The sequence below is a fragment of the Sapajus apella genome, unplaced genomic scaffold (assembly GCF_009761245.1).
Source record: "Sapajus apella isolate SASKATOON/1434 unplaced genomic scaffold, GSC_monkey_1.0 scaffold12, whole genome shotgun sequence".
NCBI lineage: Eukaryota > Metazoa > Chordata > Mammalia > Primates > Cebidae > Sapajus > Sapajus apella.
The window spans coordinates 6,096,402-6,115,927 of NW_022436952.1; the positions used below are offsets into that span (position 1 = coordinate 6,096,402).

General features: G+C 47.5%; 1 protein-coding gene across 7 annotated transcripts in view; it reads left to right on the plus strand.

Annotated features, from left to right (window-relative positions):
- Window positions 1-300: 300 nt before the first annotated feature.
- The window catches only part of SP2 (Sp2 transcription factor), a 32,641-nt gene continuing 13,415 nt past the window's right edge, over window positions 301-19,526 (plus strand). For 5 of the 7 annotated variants that reach the window (XR_004269548.1, XM_032279849.1, XM_032279851.1 and 2 more), the window contains exons 1-3: window positions 301-444; window positions 17,352-17,428; window positions 18,205-19,176. Coding sequence is in view for 6 of the 7 variants with exons in the window: in XM_032279849.1 (XP_032135740.1) it covers window positions 438-444; window positions 17,352-17,428; window positions 18,205-19,176 (1,056 nt within the window). In the remaining variant the exon portion in view is untranslated. Of the gene's footprint in view, window positions 445-663; window positions 2,081-17,351; window positions 17,429-18,204; window positions 19,177-19,526 lie in introns of those variants that run through there. The other 2 variants (XM_032279850.1, XM_032279855.1) reach the window with 2 other exon arrangements.

A 19,526-nucleotide genomic window follows, 5' to 3' on the forward strand; every position in this document is an offset into this window, starting at 1 on the left:
CAGGGCAAATCTATCATTCATCCTCTGGGTTAGAGGTGGGTGGAAGGTCAACCACGACCAATACAAAAGCACTCCTCGGCTAAGCCCCTCCCCTTCCAGCTTCCTGTTGCTGTCCATCAACCACCCAGTAGGCGGGACTTTGACTCCCTCCAATTGGCTGGCGAACATGTCGTTCATTCCCCAATTGGCTTCCGGTTGGTGGGTTCTACCGTCAATCAGTGACATTGCATAGACCTATTGGCCAAGTTAACGTCGCTCTAGACGCCTCTGGTTGATTGGTTAGTAGTGCTGTCGGTCCCCAATGTTCCAAGCGCTTATTGGTGAAGGCTGCCGTCGCTCGGGCGGTGGCGGGCTCCGGGATTGGCGGGTGCTAGGCGGGCGGTGTCAGGCTCTCGGTGGCGGCGGAGGCGGCGGAGGCCAGGGAGGAAGATGTCGTAATGAGCGGTGGGTCCCGGCCGCTGCCGGCGGGGTCTTCCCGGCCCCCAAGGGTCAGGAAGACGGGCAGAGGCCGCGGGGAGGGGGAGCCGAGGCAGGGGGTTCCCCCCTGGGGCCGGGCCTGACGCCGGGGCCCGGCTTCGGGAGGGGCGGGGGAGGGAGGATTCCCGCCCGGAGGAGGAGCGGGGCTGGCCAGCCGGGCGGAGGCACCCGGAAGGGGGCGTTCGACTCCCGCCCCCTCGGAGCCCGCCGGGCGGGAGGGCGGCGCTTCCGGGGGCCAGCGAGAGGAGCGGGCACCGGGGCGGCCTGGCACCCCTCAGCTGGGTGCCGACCCACCTCGAAACTGCTCGCCCGCCTGGGCGGACTATGCCTGAGTGTGCTTCGAGGAGGCAGCCTATAGCCCTCGTGCTCGCCCCGTGTCTGAGGGGCCTTCTTGCACTCTTAACTGTAGATGCCTACCAGCGATTCAGGGCTCCCGGGAGTACAGAGAGGGGCGAGGGAACGCTTGAGACCCGGACGCTGTCAACCAGATGGGCACTGCTGGGCGTCGACGCCAGCCCCGTTACCAGTGTATCCTAATCGGGAGATGGTGTCAGGACACGAGGGCACTCCCCGGGCAGATCGCCTCTCACTGGGTAGTGGGCAAAAACCTTCCTTTAATGTTTGCACTTGGATCCTTGAGCCTCCAACTAGATATCTGCCAGCTCTTACAGAATTATGAGAAGTTTAGAACTTGTTGTCAGGGCTCCCGGCCTGTTAACCTGACGCCCGGTGGGGGAGACTGCTGCAATCCCAAAGCTCAGGTGCAAACAATCTTAAGGAATTAACAGAAGAAATAAAACAAAATAGAAACTTGCTCTCTTCCTCAACACACCTCCATCCCCTTTGCTGACTTAGGTTTTCAGCTTCTTACCCATGCTTCTTATGTTTCCTTCTCAGCGGCTTTCTAATTTTAGTTCAAAAGGAACTATGTCTTCTCTGGGCAACTGAGAAACCTGTCCTCACTGCATTCCTTGGTTGTGATTCCAATATCCTGTCATGTTTGTTCCTTAATTAACTTCATCCAAGGAGACTCAGTCTGGCTTTTCTCAGTGCATTCTCCCAAAGTTCTTTCTTCTTCTGAGGTTACTTCTTGTTCACTTATTGTTTCCTAGAGAAAGGTATGAGCCAGTAGATCTGCTTTAAACGATGAATTGACTCAAGTTTCCCGTTACACAGATTTCATTACAGATGGAAGGACACTGACTGTTTCAAGGTGCACTGGCATGCACTGTCTAAAACTGTTTCATGCTGTACCCCAGAAGGCATTCAGTTTCACAGTGGAGGGCTGTATTGAGGTGGCATTCTGGATTACGATTTTTAGGGCTAGGAAGTTTACAGTGTTGGCCAGCCTCACAGGCTGCAGAGGGAGTAATGGTGGAATCCAGACCGCAGCAGTAATTTCAATTACTAACATAAAGAAACCCATTGTCTGCAATAATGAATATAACTGCAGTGTCTTGTTTTGTTTTAAATTCTTGTGTGTGATGAAGGGGGCGAATCTATCAGACAACCTATCAATTGGGCTGATGATGTCAGTGTTCCAGTGGCTTCTAACAGGCATTAGTACCTGTTGGAAATGGATTCTCATTGGCTGGGGCAATTGGTAAGTTTTCTAATTATAGTTCTTCCTCTTGGTTGTACAGAGGCTTAACCTCTTTGGTTAAAAGCAACTACAAGGCTGGGCGCGGTGGTTCACGCCTGTAATCCCAGCACTTTGGGAGGCCGAGGTGGGTGGATCACGAGATCCTGAGTTTGAGACCAGCCTGGCCAACATGGTGAAACCCCGTCTCTACTAAAAAAATACAAAAATTAGCCAGACGTGGTGGCGCGCGCCTATAATCCTAGCTACTCAGGAGGCTGAGGCAGGAGAATCGCTTGAACCTGGGAGGCGGAGGTTGCAGTGAGCCAAGATCACCCCATTGCACTCCAGCCTGGGCAATCGAGAGAGACTCCGTCTAAAAAAAAAAAAAAAAAAAAAAAGCTAGTCTGACATAATGAGCCCCCATGAGCTAGGCTGTTGAAGCCACAAACTCTTCCAGGGAGACCCAAGTAGAGTTTGTTCATAATTAGATCCTCACCTGACTGCCCAACAGGGAAAACTGGCTCCAGGAGGAAGAGTTTGGCATCACTGTGGACAGCAGATAGACTGGCCACTTTTTTCTCTCAGATTCTATTAAAGTTTGGGCCTCTGGAGGTCTCTCAGAGAGGAGAAAAGAAATTATAAGATTTGGGCAAGCTGGGCGTAGTGGCTCACGCCTGTAATCCCAGCACAATGGGAGGCCGAGGCAGGCAGATCACTTGAGGTCAGGAGTTCGAGACCAGCCTAGCCAACATGGTGAAACCCCGTCTCTACTAAAAATACAAAAATTAGCTGGGCATGGTAGTGTGCGCTTGTAATCCCAGCTACTTGGGAGGCTGAGGCAGGAGAATCGCTTCAACCCAGGGGGTGGAGGTTGTAGTGAGCCAAGATTGTGCCACAGCACTTCAGCCTGGGCGACAGGGCGAGACTCCCATCTCAAAAAAAAAAAAAAGATTTGGGCAAATGTCTGGGGTAAAGAAACTTTTATTTTCAGCAGGTAGAGTGGTTGGTTCATTTTGATATTTTGGCCTTGAACTTCTTAGTTCTTCCAGTGGTTAATAGCAGCCTTTTAGAGAAGGTGGTTAATAGCAGCCTTTTAGAGAAGCTGAACAGCTCTTTGCCACAGGTCTGTAGCAGTTCCCAAGCTTACTGTAAGCAAGTATAGTATTCCCCAACCAGGGCCCTTATGAAGACATCTTAAACTTGTTGCAGCCAACCAGTAGACCTTAGTATTGGCTTTGTTTCAGCAATCCTCTAAATCTTACCCACTCATATTTCTGTGATAGATACGTAGCATGTTCTTTTTCAAAGACTTATTTTTCACCCCCTCCCTCCTTTTCTGTATACACAAAAATTGGAAACCCTGCTTCCAAACATTGAAAAATTTAGGATATTTTGGATCAGGTGGACAATGACTGGAATGAAAGATGCAGAGAAACACTGCTTTAAAGGGTGTGTAGAGAATTACAAAGTTTAGGCAGTAGCCTGACCACTTCTGAGTTTACAAGATTTAACCTCATGGTCCAATCTTAAACCTTGTGGGCTGCAAACCTGGAGTAAAATCTGTTCAGAGAAGCTCATATACTTTCTTAGAGGTTCATTGGGTGATATGTATGGAGTTTTCCCTTTTTGCAACTGACTTGGATTTGTGAATTTCTTCCCAGCACCTGCAGGCTGAACTAAACCAGTACCTGGTACATCTCTGGGCTGAGAAATGGACATCATTTTGGAATGCATTTGTTGCTTTTTTGCTTATTTCTTTTTGCCTTGCTTTTGATTTGGATATTCGTGCAACTCCTTGTATGGCACTGTCTAGACCTGTTGTAGGAGGAAAAAATGTTCTTTCTCTTTATTTCTTCCCTCATAGAGCCCACACTTAGATCTTTATGTTTCGGAAATATAGTTGAGCGTCTTTTTAAAGATGCTCTTCCTCAATTATCAGCAGATCTTGTTTTGGCTGGCAGCATTCTCTTAGGAGACCTCAGAGTGGAGGAGGTCTCACTTTTTTGTCAGCAATCTATTGGAGCAAGGTGGAAAGTTGAGTGAAGTGGGTAAAAATATGGGACATTTCTTCTTTAAAATACTAGAGGTGCAGTCTCTGTATGCCAGGCTGGTCTCAAACTCCTGGCCTTGAGCCATCCTCTCACCTCAGTCTCCCAAAGTGCTGGGATTACAGGCGTGAGCCACTGTGCCCAGCCAACATGGGACATTTCTAACTCAGCGGTATTGTCAGGCCATGTAGGAAAGGGAGTAGAGATTGCCCTTGAGAAGATGCACCCAGGTGGCAGAGTTGTCCTACTTGATAGATTCCAAAATGGAAAATGGATTTTTCTACTGCCTCTGGGGACACCGAGAAAAGAACCTCCGCGTGAGTTCAGAGGCAGCACTGGCAGCTTAGGGGAAGTCATGGCTTCCACTCCGTGTCTAGGAAGCACTTTCAGGATGCTTGGAGGCCGCCACTGGCACAGGGGATTACTGTGATTCTCATCACACTGGGTTGCAGGCTGATGTGCTCTTGGGAGATGAGCTGTGCTCAGGGGCAAGGGGGTATGAAAGGGCTGATGTTTCTCTGACTCCCCCAGTGAGCAGCGATGTCGAGGCTGTGTGTGTCATAGGACAAGCATACTTGCAGACCCAACTGTTGGAATCCTTCATTGGCATCTCATTCCCTTTGCTGCATTGTGTCTCCACATCACGATTGCTTGCTCTACCTAGCCAGAAGCCCTGCCACATTGCAGTGCAGAGGCTTAGCTTGTTTTTGTTGCGAACTGCTCTGAGATACTAGTTTGTCCCTTTGTGGTGATTTAGGCAGTTAGGTGGCCTTTCATCTCAATCAAAGGGTAAAAGTGGCTCAGGGGAAGCTAGCAGGCAGTAGCTTACACATTTCCAAATGTCATCTTTCTAGAGCCTCCTCTTTGGAGTTGTCACCTCTCCTATAGGATTTGGTAGAATCACAAAGTGGCCTCCAAGAGAGTGTGAATAGGGAGTAAGAGTGAGCAGGCAAGGCCATTTAGTTGGAAGCAGAATATTTCTGCTCCCAGTTGATAATTGGGAATCTGCTCAGATCAGCCTAGAAGAAAAAAGACCAAGACATTTCCCAGCCTCTAAAAAAGTAAATGGTAAGCCAGCTCTGTCATCTCAGGGGAAATGAAATCACCACTCATTCCAGCTGATCCTGGCCCGGGGCTGGGCTCTGTGATCATGCCAGTAATCCCAGCACTTTGGGAGGGTGAGGCGGGCAGATCACTTAAGGTCAGGAGTTCAAGACCAGCCTGGCTAACATGGCGAAACCCCATCTCTACTAAAAATACAAAAATCAGCCAGGTGTGGTGGCACGCGCGTGTAGTCCCAGCTTGAACTTGCGAGGCAGAGGTTGCAGTGAGCCTAGAGCGTGCCATTGCACCCCAGCCTGGGCGACAGATCAAGACTCCATCTCAAAAAAAAAAAAATGATCCTGGCCCAGGATAAATGTGGGGAGTGACTCACAAATAAATGTGCCAAAGCACATAATGAAATTCTTTAGGGGAAAAAGTATATCTTGTTTTCTTTTTTCTCCTGTTCTCTAAGAATTCTGAGGGCCAGTATTCTTTGACAAAAAAACTTGATGCTGTTTCTTGGGCCTGCTTTGATCAGGTTCTCATCACCCTAGGCGGTCCCCCCACCCACTCACTTCCAGGGTCCCTTCCAGTACAAAGGGGTGTGACCCAGTCAGGATGCAAACTAGCAAATGACATAGTCAAGTTTTGAAAAGAATAATTAAGCGTGGAGACATACAGGCCTTATTCAAATTCCAGTGCCATCCTTATCTTAACTTTCCCCCAAAGCATGAGGCACTGAAATGCAGTAGTACCTGACGTGATGAGAGGTATGGGCTTTGTCATTTTTCATCCGGAGCAGGACTGGACTGCACTGGCCCACATGTGAGGTGACTGGTGGGGTTGAGGGTTCCATCAGGGTCTGGCTCAGCTAAACCCAGTTGTGGAGTGGATCCTGGCCTAGTGCCAGGATATGCAAATCTGCAGCTTTTCTCCTTTGGTTGCAAAACTTTCTGTAGGCTCTCCTGCTCTAAAGCCTCCGGGATTTATTCATTCACTTATTCAACAACTATAGATTATTAAGCACCTACCACTAGGGGTACATCAGTGAGTAAGGCAGAGAAGTCCCTGCCTTTAGAAAGCTTACATCTTGGTGGGAGACAATGAATAACTAATAGATATTAGTTAGGCAGTGAGAAGTGCTAAGGAGGCAAAACGAGGATAAGGAAAGAGCTAGTGGAGGAGGGGGAACAATTTACATAGGGTGGTCAGGGAAGGTCTCAATGTTAAGGTGACATCTGAGTAAAACCCTGAAGGAGTTGGGAGGAGATTGAGCCTTGTTGTATCTCGGGTGAGGGGGAAAGGGTGAGCACTCAAGCAGAGAGAAGAGCAAATGCAGAGGCCCTCAGCTGGGGCCATACTTGGTATGTTCAGAAACATCAGGGTGCCAGCATGGCTGAAGCAATGAGAGAGGAAGAATGACAGGGCAGGTGAGAGGGGTCAGGTCACACGGGCCTTATGCCTCACTATGGAGACTTTAGCTCTTACTTTGAGTGGGAAATGGGATGGTATTGGGGGCCTCCAAGCAAAGGAATAACATGGTTTCATTTAAGTGTGATAGGTCTTACTCTGGATGTGTTGAGAATAGACAGATGGGGTCAAGGTCAGAAGCATAGCTAGAAGGTTTCTCAGTTAATCCACGGGAGACATGATAGAAACCTGGACTTAGGTGATGACAGAGGAGGTGGTAGAAGCAATCAGGTTTGGCATATATTTTGAAGATAGAGCCAAAGTGTTTGCTGGCAAGTGTAGGGTGTGGAAAAAAGATAAGGACAACTCCCAAGGTTGTAGGGCTGAGCAGCTGGAAGGACGGAGTTACTATTTGTTCACTGCAGTGAGGAATTTTGAAGGAGTCAAAATTCTTTCAAATTAGGAGCACTGTTTGGGGCTAGATTTACGACGTCTATTAATACATCCAAGTGGAGATATCAGTAGGCAGCTGGATATACAAGTCTGGAGATAGAAATTTGAGAGTTAAAATTACATAGAATCTATATCTTACTGGTTTCTAAACCCACAAGACTAGAAAAAATCATCTAGGAAACAGGTGTAGACAGAAGAAAGGTCCTGAGACAGAGTCCTGGGCCAACCCAATCATTTCGAATTTGAGAGAGGAGAGGAAGAACCAGCAAAGGAGATATGGGAGAAGTTAGCCAGAGAAATAGAAGACCAACTTGGCAAGTGTGTCCTAGAGGCCAAGTGAAGAAAATGTTTCAAGGAAGAAGAGGCTGGTTGCGGTGGCTCACGCCTGTAATCCCAGCACTTTTGGAGGCTGAGGTGGGCGGATCACTTGAGGTCAGGAGTTGGAGACCAGCCTGGCCAACATGGTGAAACCCTGTCTCTACTAAAAATACAAAAAATTAGCTGGGTGTGGTGACAGATGCCTGTAATCCCAGCTACACAGGAGGCTGAGGCACGAGAATTGCTTGCACCCAAGAGGGGGAGGTTGCAGTGAGCCAAGATCAAAAGGAAGAAGAGCAATCAACTGTCAGAGCAACACAGACGATTTGGTTTAAGAAGTAGCCATTAGGTTTTTAGCAACATGGAAGTGTCTGGTGGCATGAACACTTTTGGTGGCATGCATGGGGAAGGTGAGCCTGGCTGGAGCAGGTTTAAGAAAAGCTAGCAGAGAGAAATTAAGGACAGTAAGTATAGGTTACTCTTGTAAGGGGTTTTGCTTGAAGAGAAGGGGAGACATAATGGATCTTAGCTGATGAGGGAAATTTTAACTTCTTGATGAAATTGTGGACATACCTAAGGGTCATTGCCTGAGGCTGGGGGATCCAAGTTACAGGGAGGGAAGATGGGAGGCTCAGTAGAGGGTTAATGTGGAGACAAGATCTCTATTCCTTACTCACCTTCTTCCTTCGGCGTGTAGCATTAGCAAGCCACTGCCCAGAGTTGTCCTCATTTGATGAAAGTCATTGAAATTTGTTTTACTGTTATTGGGCTGTTTTACAATGCTTTTTGTTTATTTGTTCATTTAAAATTTTTATTTATTTTTTTAAAACAGGGTCTCACTGTGTCACCCGGGCCAGAGCACAGTGGTGCAAACACGGTTCATGCAGCCTTGACTTCCTGGGCTCAAGCAATCCTCTGGCCTTGGCCTCCTAAGTAGCAGGGACTACAGGCACACACCACCACTTTAAGCAAGTTTGTAAACGTTTTTTGTAGAGATGACATCTTGTTGTGTTGCCCAGCCTTGTCTTGAACCCTGGCCTCAACTGATCCTTCTGCCTCGGCCTCCCAAAGTGCTGGGATTACAGGTGTGAGCCACTGTGCCCACCTTATAATGGTTTTTGTGATTGCTGAGGTCTGCTTCTCACTGAAATGTTCAGTACAGTTTGGAGTCTTTCACTACCAAGGTTGCTGCTATCTTCATCCAAGTGGATTCCCTTACCCTATTTGTCAGCTTCCTTTGAGGTCCATCTTTGTTCTCTAAAACCAGTCAGGGCATGCTTTTCCCTCACCAGCTCTGAATTCTTCTAGGCCAGGCAACTGGAAAAGCCTGGGCTTAGAAACTGCTTTGTTGGCCTAAGGCCCAGCTGAGCTGACCAAAATAGCCAACAGAAAGACTGTTTGCACAGTGTGAAATTCCTCCAGGGGAAATACCACAGCAGAAGGCTGAGAAAGCCAGAGCTGCGATGGCAGGAACCCACAGGCCGAAAAAGCTGAATACCCCCAAGACCTGAGTTGAAGTCAGGTTCTCTCCGGAAGGAAAACCTTCATAAAGCCTACTGTTGTGGTCTTTCTGTAGGTGCCTTTTCTCATTCGCTGGGTCTCAACAGTAGCATCCTCAATGAAAGGACCAGTCGGACAGCCTGTAGCCTGGCAGTCAGGGCTCAGAGGTCTCTTCCTGTTATGTGCTGTCCCCAAGTCAGCCCTAGAAAGACCCGTGGGACAGAGACACACTCCCTGCTCTACGTTGGTGGGACAGAGCGGAAGGGTGCATTGGGGAGTATGCGCTGGCAGGTGGCAGGGTCACCTGCCCCAGACTTGAGGTGGAGGTCAGGAAAGGCTTTCCCCGAGTGAGAGTATAAATGAGCTCTGAAGGACAGAAGTTGGCCAGGCAAATGGAAGAGTGTGCTTCAGGATCCAAGTGAGACAGGGTGGCGTGTTTTAACTGAGAAATGAAAAAGCTGAAGTGTGTGTTGGGAGAGTTAAAAGGGCAAGAGGTCGGGGGGAGGACCGGGGAGGGACAGCTTGTTTCGGCCTTTATAAGAGCATCAGGGAACAATTGAGGGGGTTAATCAGGAGAGTGGCTGGATGGGATCTGCACTTTAAAAAGAGCATTCTGACCAAACTGTGGAGGCTGGCTAAGGGGTAGGCCAGTGGCCAGGAAGCAGTTTTGGAGGCCGTGGGCAGTATCTCAGGTGGATCATGGTGATGAGGGTGGGGAGTCTGGGTACACAATAGGAAGATACCTGTTTATGAGGTTGAATCATAAGGACTTGTTGATTGATTGGCAATGAGGGGAATACTCAGGTTTTGTCCTGATTGGAGATACCAGAAGAGAGGCTGTTTTAACCCAGGATATTCATGCAGCCTATAGGCACCGAAGGTGTCTGTGAGCCAGGGGCCAGCGTTGGTGTCAGCAGTTCAGTGGTGCAGACAGACATGGCCCATCCTGGGGAGCCCTTGCATACATTAAGCCATGATTATTTAATGGGTGGTTAGTGTTCCCAAAGGAGTTAACCTCGTCTCAGGGGTCCAGAAAGGCCTCTCTGAGGAAATGGCATGCCTGTTACATAATGGGTCTTAAATTATGCTGGGAAAGTAAAACAGCTAGAGACCTGAAGGGTGAGGCCTTAGCTAGTGAAGAGAACAGAAAGAACTGTAAGCAAGGAAAGCAGGTGCAGAGACGAAGGTTTTTCAAGGATCTGGAAGAAGGCCTGTGGTGGCTGAGGGTGAGAAAGCTGGGGAAAGAATGGGCAAAGCTGACAGCTCAGTGCTGGAAGTGTCTGCGGCCAGCCCTAGTAGAAGACCCATAGAGGGCTGGATGTACGGGTCTAACACGTGGAGCAGAGACCCAGGCCAGACACAGGCCTGTGAGTCACCAGCCTGTGGAAGGTACATAAAGGCGTGCAAGTAGGCATGGTCACCCAGGGAAAGGGTGCTAGATGAGGAGAAAGAACAGATGTTGGGGAACATCAGTATTTAAGGAGTGGTAAAGGAAGAGGAGTCCACAAGGGGAAAAGGTGGCAGGAGAGGTAGGAGAAAATCCATGGGAATTTCAAGGAAGAGGGACTGGTCATAGGGTCTGTTGGATTGAGCAGCAAGGAGGTTGCTGGCAACTTGGGCCAAATGCATCGTGAGCACAGTGCCAGGGTGGTCGTCCTAATGCTGCTGGGAAATGAGTGAGTAGGAAAGGAAGGAGGGGACAGCAGGGTGCCAGCAGTTTTTCTACCAAGTTTGGTCAAGCGGGGAGAAAGAGAAGGCCGTGCTGGAGAGGGATAGGAGGTAGAGGCAGATGATCAATAATACATCAAGAGTCCAGAAACTCAGGGGATGCTTTTCTGCTGGTTTTGGAATTCAATTGGTTTCCCATATGGGAAAGGAATGTTGTGTGTGGTCCTATCAGGCACCTGCAACCCCATCCCCATCCCATGCTGCCTTCAAACCTTGTTTGATGTCCTTGGAGTTTTCCTTGGAGCCTAAGAGAGGTCCTGTTGCTTGTATAGTAAATCATTGTAAAACTTCACCACACTAGGGACTATTGGGAAAGTTTTAGCCAACCTAACTTAATGAAATGTCTGAATGGTAAAACTTTGAAAGCAATGCGGCTTTTTTTTTTTTCAAGAATATGCACTAATCCCACTCACCAATGTTGTTAAGTGTCGATTTCAGTGACCAGATGTAAATTACTTTTAAAAGCAAATGGCACTATTAAAATGGTGGAAGTGGTATAAAACAATTACTCTTGAGTCCCTTTGCAATCTTTGAACACCATTTAGCCTCACTTTAAATAGTATGAAGGAAAGGCACAATTTTTGTCCAAAATATATATTTTAAATATAAGGTTTCAAATTAATGAGATTCTAAAGTGCCTTTGATCATAGTCTTGCAGTTAGGTATCTACGCTACCTCTTCTTAACCACTTTTCATTTCCAAACATCAGTGGGAAATGCCTCTCTTTTCTCCTTCATGGTTAATGCCAGGAGATAATTCTGTAGTGGCAGAGAGATTGGTCTCTCTTTTGGTTGCCCAGGTCTGCAGCCTGTGGCCATAAAGCTCTGAGTGACACTACGGAACATACTTACAAACATTGGCTTGAGCTCTAGAGGAGTATTTCAGGAACCAGCTGGGAAGGAAAATGAAACCAAGCTGAAATGGTGCAACGTTGAGCGCCAGCAGTCTGCAGCTTCCTTCAGTAGATTCTGCTTTAACATCCTAACTGAAGAAGCACTCAGAACCCAGCCCAGTATCCAAACAGTTTGCATCCAGGGTAATAAGGACTGATGAAGACACGCTAGGCCAGTTTTAATTTGTCTCATTTCATTTACACTCTGTGCTGATCCCATGTCCCTTCTGTTTTACAATAGAGGATGTCTAAGAGAGTCATTCACTAATTTTAGCTAAGCAAACCTGGGCCCTGTGGGAGCCTCCTGGGAGAACCATTGCCTTTCTTTGCAGTTCTGCCAGCAACAAACTTATCTCGTATTTTTATCAGCAACATGGTCTGAGAAGTATAAAAATCTGTTTTTTAAAATTTATTTTAAATTACTTTACTTTCTTCCAGTGAATAAAAATCTTTTTTTTTTTTTTTCTGAGACAGAGTCATACTCTTGTCACCCAGGCTGGAGTGCAGTGGCACGATCTTGGCTCACTGCAGCCTCCATCTGACAGGTTCAAGCGATTCTCCTGCTTCAATCTCCCAAGCAGCTGGGACTACAGGCATGCACCACCACACCTGGCTAATTTTTTTGTATTTTTTAGTAGAGACACAATTTCACCATATTGGCCAGGCTGGCCTTGAACTCCTGACTCCAAATGATCCTCCCTCCTCAGCCTCCCAAACTGCTGGGATTACAGGAGTCAGCCACAGTGCCAAGCCAACATCTGCAAGTTTTACTTGTCATCTATATCTTTGCCAAACTCGGGTGGTGGATACCATTCTAAAGCCTAAGTTTTCCAGCCTGTAGGATATAGAATCAATTTAGTGGATCACAGCCAGCATTTAAAAAAATGAAATAGAATAGAAAAATATTACAGTCCATCACATTTAATAAGGGAGTTTTGTTTCAGGAAACTTTTGTTGAATGGGCATGGGACAAGAACGTGTGGTGTGTGTATGCATATGCTGGGTCTTGATGCAAATTGTTTTTGTAACTGGTTCGTGATCTGATAGTTTGAACACCACTGGTCTAAAGGAAAAACGGTTTGGGGCTGGCTTAGATTATTTTCATCATGATATTACAACTTAATTTTGTATGAACATGAATCTGTGCGTCAGCTCATTGATCGAGTTCCTATAAAGTTCACAAATGTAGCCACTCAAGGTGGCTCATGCCTGTAATCCCAGCACTTTGGGAGGCTGAGGCAGGAGGATCACCTGAAGTCAGGAATTCAAGACCAGCCTGGCCAACATGGTGAAACCCCACCTCTACTAAAAATATAAAAAATTAGCCATGCATGGTGGCACATGTCTGTAATCCCAGCTACTTGGGAGGCTGAGGCAGGAGAATTGCTTGAACCCAAGAGGCAGACGTTGCAGTGAGCTGAGATCGTACCACTGCACTCCAGCCTGGGTGACGAGCAAAAACTCTGTCTCCAAAAAAAAAAAACAAAAAAAAACAGTTCACATATGTAACTACAAAAAAGAGAAAATTCAAATTATCAGCATCATTCTGAGAGGGTGATGTTTGACTGAACCCAAATCAAATCATTGCTTTTCTGTGTAAGCATGGCACAGACTTGACACTTAGGCTCCTTGAGCTCTGCACACTCATCCTGTAGTGTGCCAGTCAGTGTGACATAGTCCTCCCACTGCTTCTGAAGCCGTGTCATCTTTCACTTTGCACACATGTATTGTGAACTAAATGTCCAGAATGAAGTTGTCCTAATTAGCCCACACAGTTATGGAGGTACACTTATAAATACATACACAGGCCCTGAAATGTGCAGGACTTGGTTATGCGGCAGTCACCTGGTGATCTATGGTGTGTGTGTATATATATATATTTATTTAATTTCTCTTTTTCGAGACCGAGTCTCACTCTGTCACCCAGGCTGGAGTGCAGTGACATGATCTTGGCTCACTGCAACCTCCGCCTCCCTGGTTCAAGTTATTCTTCTGTCACCTCCCTGGTTCAAGCGATTCTCCTGTCTCAGCCTCCTGAGTAGCTGGGATTACAGGCGTGCACCACCATACCCGGCTAATTTTTGTATTTTTAGTAGAGATGGGGTTTCACCAAGTTGATCAGGATGGTCTCAAACTCCTGACCTCATGATCTGCCCGCCTCGGCCTCCCAAAGTGGCATGGGCCACCATGCCCGGGTATGTTCATTTTTAAAAAGGTGATTGGGCCGAGTGTGGTGGTTCATGCCTGTAATCTCAGCACTTTGGGATGCCGAAGCAGTGGGATTGCTTGAGCCCAGGAGTTTGAGAAAAGCCCGGGCAACATGGCGAAACCTGTCTCTAGAAAATACACAAAAATTAGCTGGATGTGGTGGTGTGCACCATTGGTCCCAGCTACTTGGGGGGTCAAGGTGGGAGGATCACATGAGCCTAGGAGGCAGAGGTTGCAGTGAACTGAGATCCTGCCACTACACTCCAACCTGGTGACAGAATGAGACACCATCTCAAAAAAAAAAAAAAAAAAAAAAATCATCACAGTGAAAAAACACAGTAATAAAAAGGCCTCTGTGGAGATGCCTGTGAATCCTGGTCCTGAGACCCACTCCAGTTCGAGATACTGGTTGACCTTGCAGCAGCAGACTTCTTAGGGGGAGGCTTGCTCAGCTTAGCCCCACACAAACTAGACTATCATATTGCCCAAGTTTCTTCCCTTTTTGTTCACAAGAATATTATGAAAAGTCAGCCAGATACCTGTTGAAATAAAATACCTTGGTGTATACCATGCTCTTGATGTGTCCATCCAAAACCCTATGTTTTAAGAAACAGATTTGTTCAGCATGACTTGTTCTTTTACATTATAATACTTATTCCTTGTGGTCACTTCTTCCTTTCCTCAGTAGTTACAGTACTATTCAATCCTTTGTCCTAGGATTTTGCCAAGGATCAGTGCCTGTAATATCTCTGGATCTGCATATATAATTTTGCCCAGAGCTGCCCTCTGGCTCTGCACACATTTGCAGGTGTGTCTGCAAAGTCTCCCCTCTTCTGGAGTACAGTTTGTGTGGACTTCAGGCCTGGTAACCATTTAAGGCACTGGTGTGCTTTCTTGCCAGCTCATCACCTATCCAGGGCCTCAGTTTCCACTTCACCTTTTTTTTTTTTTTTTTTTTTTAAATAGAGGTGGAGGTCTTGCTGCATCACTCAAGTAACTGGGACCACAGGCATGTGCCACCATGTCAGGCTAATTTTTAAATTTTTTTGTAGAGTTGGGGTCTCCCTATGTTGCCCAGGCTGGTCTTGAATTCCTGGCCTCAAGCAGTCCTCACACTTCACCTTCTCAAAGCGTTGGAATTACAGGCATGAGTCACTGCGCCCAGTGCCTTCACCTTTTCTTTACTTTTCCCCATTTAAGAATTGTTCTTCCAAACAAGAGAAGCCTGAGGCCAGCCAAAATGTGAATGGTTCTGCTTTCCCAATATCGGTCCTGCTTTCCTTTTTTTTTTGAGACAGAGTCTCACTATGTTGTCCAGGCTGGAGTGCAGTCCTGTTTTCTCAGCTCACTGCAACCTTCACCTCTTAGGTTCAAGTGATTCTATTGCCTCAGCCTCCCAAGTAGCTGGGATTACAGGCACCTGCTACCACGCCTGGCTAATTTTTTGTATTTTTAGTACAGATGGGGTTTTGCCATGTTGCCCAGGGTGGTCTCGAACTCCTGAGCTCAGGCAGTCTGCTCACCTCAGCCTCCCAAAGTGCTAGGATTACAGGCGTAAACCACCACACCTGGCCCGATACCTATCCTCTTTTTGCCAAATTCCTTAGAAGGGCTTAACTCCTGAGCCTTTTCGTTTGAGTTAGGGTCTTGCTATGTAATCCAGGCAGGAATGTTGTGGCTGTTCACAAGTGTGATATAGGGCACTGCAGCCTCAAATTCCTGGCCTCAAATGATCCTTCCATCTTAGCCTTCCAAGCCGAATGCACCCTGAGCCTTTTTTTCTTTTTGAGTCCTCAAAGTAATACCCCTCTTATTTCTGTACTTACTGAAATCTGCTTTCCAAAGGTCCAGGGTTCAAGTCTGATTCTACCTGGTGTTCTTTTCTTTTCTTTTTTCCTTAGTGATTTATAAACTTTAAGATGGCATAGATTCTTTCTTCTAAAATCCTCATGACTCTCATTTTCCTGATCTTGTGTTTTTTTCTTTTTAAAAAATTTTTATTAGGGACAGGGTCTACCTATGTTGCTTAGGCTGGTCTTGAACTCCTGGGCTCAAGCAATCTTCCCACCTCGGCTTCCCAAAGTGCTAGGATTACACGCATGAGCTACTGTATCTGGCCTCTTTTAGATGACTTCAGAGCACAGTAGAGAATCCCTTCATTGCTTCCTCAACCTTATTTTTCTTTATTTTTTTTTAAAGTACAATAGAGCATATTTATCATGGGAAAATGAGAAAATATAGAAAAATAAGGTGCAAATTAAAGTCAAACAAAACTCTACCACTAGGAGATAATGGCTTAAGACTTTTTCCTATTTGGTTATATTCATATATAGAAATATATACACACGGGCCGGGCGCAGTGGCTCGTACCTATAATACTGGCACTTTGGGAGGCCAGGGAGGCAGATCATGAAGTCAAGAAATCAAGACCACCCTGGCCAACATGGTGAAACCCTGTCTTTACTGAAAATACAAAAATTAGTTGGGCATGGTGGTGCATGCCTATAGTTCCAGCCACTTGGAAGGCTGAGGCAGGAGAATCACTTGAAACCTGGAGGCAGAGGTTGCGGTGAATTGAGATCACGCCACTGTACTCCAGCTTGGCAACAGAATGAGACTGTGTCTCAAAAACAGAAAAAGAAATATATACACATTTAAACAAAAATAGAATTTACTCTGTTTTCCTTCTCCTGTTATATCCAGTTAGTCATTAGCTCTACCGAGTCTTGGTTGATGCCTGTGGGCCCATGCCTGTTGTACTATGTAAAAGTGTAAATTCACGTAAAGAATTGACCTATGTGTTTTATATGCTGCCTGGGGCCACCAGCCTTTGTGGTGAAGGCTGAACATAAAACATCCAAGACTTGGGAATGGAGGAGGTGTGTCCTCCTTGTCAGAAATCCTGGCTGAGCCATGCTTCCCTGTCAGTTTTGGCGTCTGTCTACAGCAGGAGTTTGCAGGAGGCTTGAGTTACAGCTAGAGGGTTAGCTGGGGAGTTCCCCCTGCTCATCATAGAGGGGTTCCACGTTAGCTGTGAAGAACCAGCAGTGCCCAGCAGAGAGGGCATAGCTGAGTTACAGAAGAAAATCCTTGTGTAGTCTTGATTATTTTCATGTTATCCCAGACTGTGGTGGCTGGAGGGGGCGGTCCAATGACAGCAGGACCAGCTGTCCTCATAGCCTCAGATGGCTGAGTCTGAGGAGAGGAGAAGGTCATCTTCTGAAATAGATATAAGGCTGTCAACCTAGGGTGGGGAAGTCTGGGGAAAACCATTAACTTCCCTTAGAGAAGCAGCAACAAATAGAGGCAAAAAGAAATCTGGCTGGGTGTGATGACTCATGCCTGTAATCCCAGCACTTTGGGAGGCCGAGGCGGGTAGATCACAAGGTCAAGAGAATGAGACCATCCTGCCTAACACGGTGAAACTCCATCTCTACTAAAAACACAAACAATTAGCTGGATGTGGTGGCATATACCCATAATCCCAACTACTCGAGAGGCTGAGGCAAGAGAATAGCTTGAACTTGGGAGGCAGAGGTTTCAGTGAACCGAGATCAAGCCACTGCACGCCAGTCTAGGCAACAAGCAAAATTCCATTTCAAAAAAAAAAAAGAAAAGAAAATCTGAAGCAAGTGGGCTTGGGTTCTTTTTGGGCATCTTATACATTACTCCATCTCTTTTCTTCCAACAGATTCACAGACCAGCATGGCTGCCACTGCCGCTGTCAGTCCCAGTGACTACCTGCAGCCTGCTGCCTCCACCACCCAGGCGAGTAGGCAGTGGGCTCTGAGGGCTTGGGGCTGCAGCATCCTGGACAGACTCACCGAAAACACTCTCTCTTCACTGTCTCACTATAAATACCCTAGGTTATACAACTGGGGAAGGTTCAATTAGCCACGTTTTCTTTACTGAGAAACCATGGTCATTTATCTAAGGTGCCACAGTTGGGTCAGGGGGAGAAACAAGGATTAAACTCAATGTTCCTTCCACCAGACCTCACTACATATGAAAGGAAAACAGAGGCTCTCTCATTGTCTCAAAAGTTCAGCCCTCCCCAATCTATAAAGTTATACGTTCTGAGTACTAAAAAGCACTTTACCGAAATGTTTATTCCTCCTTTTGCCCCTCTATTTCTTTCTTCCTCCCTCCTCTCCTCAGTTGAGCAATCAGGGACACCTGAATCCCTGGGGTGGGCTAACGAAAATCCATCTAAGAGCCAAACATGCTTCAGTGTCCTTAGAAACAAGGCCAGTGGGGAGTAGGAAATCAGCTTGCATTGTTAGTCACCCTGTCTTTGGGGTGCTGCCCGGGGTTCCTTCCTGAGAAAGACACTGCCCACCTTTTCTCCCTCCCTTAATGGAGAAACCAGTAGATAAAGGGATCCAGGTGCCAAGCAGGGGAGGGTGCTGGCAACATGCCTGCCACAGAGGTGGGGAGGAGCGGTGTGGAATGCCACTAGGAGGAGAGGATCATGGACAGAGGCGGCTGGGCAGCGTGCATCCTGTCTCACTCCTCCTCTCTGCTGTTTTTTTTTTTTTTTGCAGGACTCCCAGCCATCTCCCTTAGCCCTGCTTGCTGCAACATGTAGCAAAATTGGCCCCCCAGCAGTTGAAGCTGCTGTGACACCTCCTGCTCCCCCGCAACCCACACCGCGGAAACTTGTCCCTATCAAACCTGCCCCTCTCCCTGTCAGCCCCAGCAAGAATAGCTTTGGAATCTTGTCCTCCAAAGGAAATATACTTCAGATTCAGGGGTCACAACTGAGCGCCTCCTATCCTGGAGGGCAGCTGGTGTTCGCTATCCAGAATCCCACCATGATCAACAAAGGGACCCGATCAAATTCCAATATCCAGTACCAGGCGGTCCCTCAGATTCAGGCAAGCAGTTCCCAAACCATCCAAGTGCAGCCCAATCTCACCAACCAGATCCAGATCATCCCTGGCACCAACCAAGCCATCATCACCCCCTCACCGTCCAGTCACAAGCCTGTACCCATCAAGCCAGCCCCCATCCAGAAGTCGAGTACGACCACCCCGGTGCAGAGCGGGGCCAATGTGGTAAAGTTGACAGGTGGGGGCGGCAACGTGACGCTCACTCTGCCCGTCAACAACCTCGTGAACACCAGTGACACTGGGGCGCCCACTCAGCTCCTCACTGAAAGCCCCCCAACCCCGCTGTCTAAGACTAACAAGAAAGCAAGGAAGAAGAGCCTTCCTGCCTCCCAGCCCCCTGTGGCTGTGGCTGAGCAGGTGGAGACGGTGCTGATTGAGACTACCGCTGACAACATCATCCAGGCAGGAAACAACCTGCTCATTGTTCAGAGCCCTGGTGGGGGCCAGCCAGCTGTGGTCCAGCAGGTCCAGGTGGTACCCCCCAAGGCTGAGCAGCAGCAGGTGGTGCAGATCCCCCAGCAGGCTCTTCGGGTGGTACAGGCGGCATCTGCCACCCTCCCCACTGTCCCCCAGAAGCCCTCCCAGAACTTTCAGATCCAGGCAGCTGAGCCGACACCTACTCAGGTACCATACCCCCTGTACTGTCCTCCTCTCCCTCCTCCTCCTCTGATTACCTCTTCTTGGCTTGCTTTGACGATGATGCTGGTCATCTCCCAGCTTGATAAGACCTTTGAGAGTCAGAATGTTTTGGGGTGGGCAGTAAGTGACCATTTCTACCTGACAAATGCACTCTCTTTAGTTCATAGGGCCAAGTACTGCTTATCTTTAGAAATTAGATGAATGAAACATAGGGGTATTTTGGCCCTTTTTCCTTATGGGTTTTTTTTTTTTTTTTTTTTTTTTTTTTTTTTTTTTTTATATTGCCCTGCCCCTTTTACACTCCGCAGGTGTTCCAATGGGGCGCTCCCGCCCCC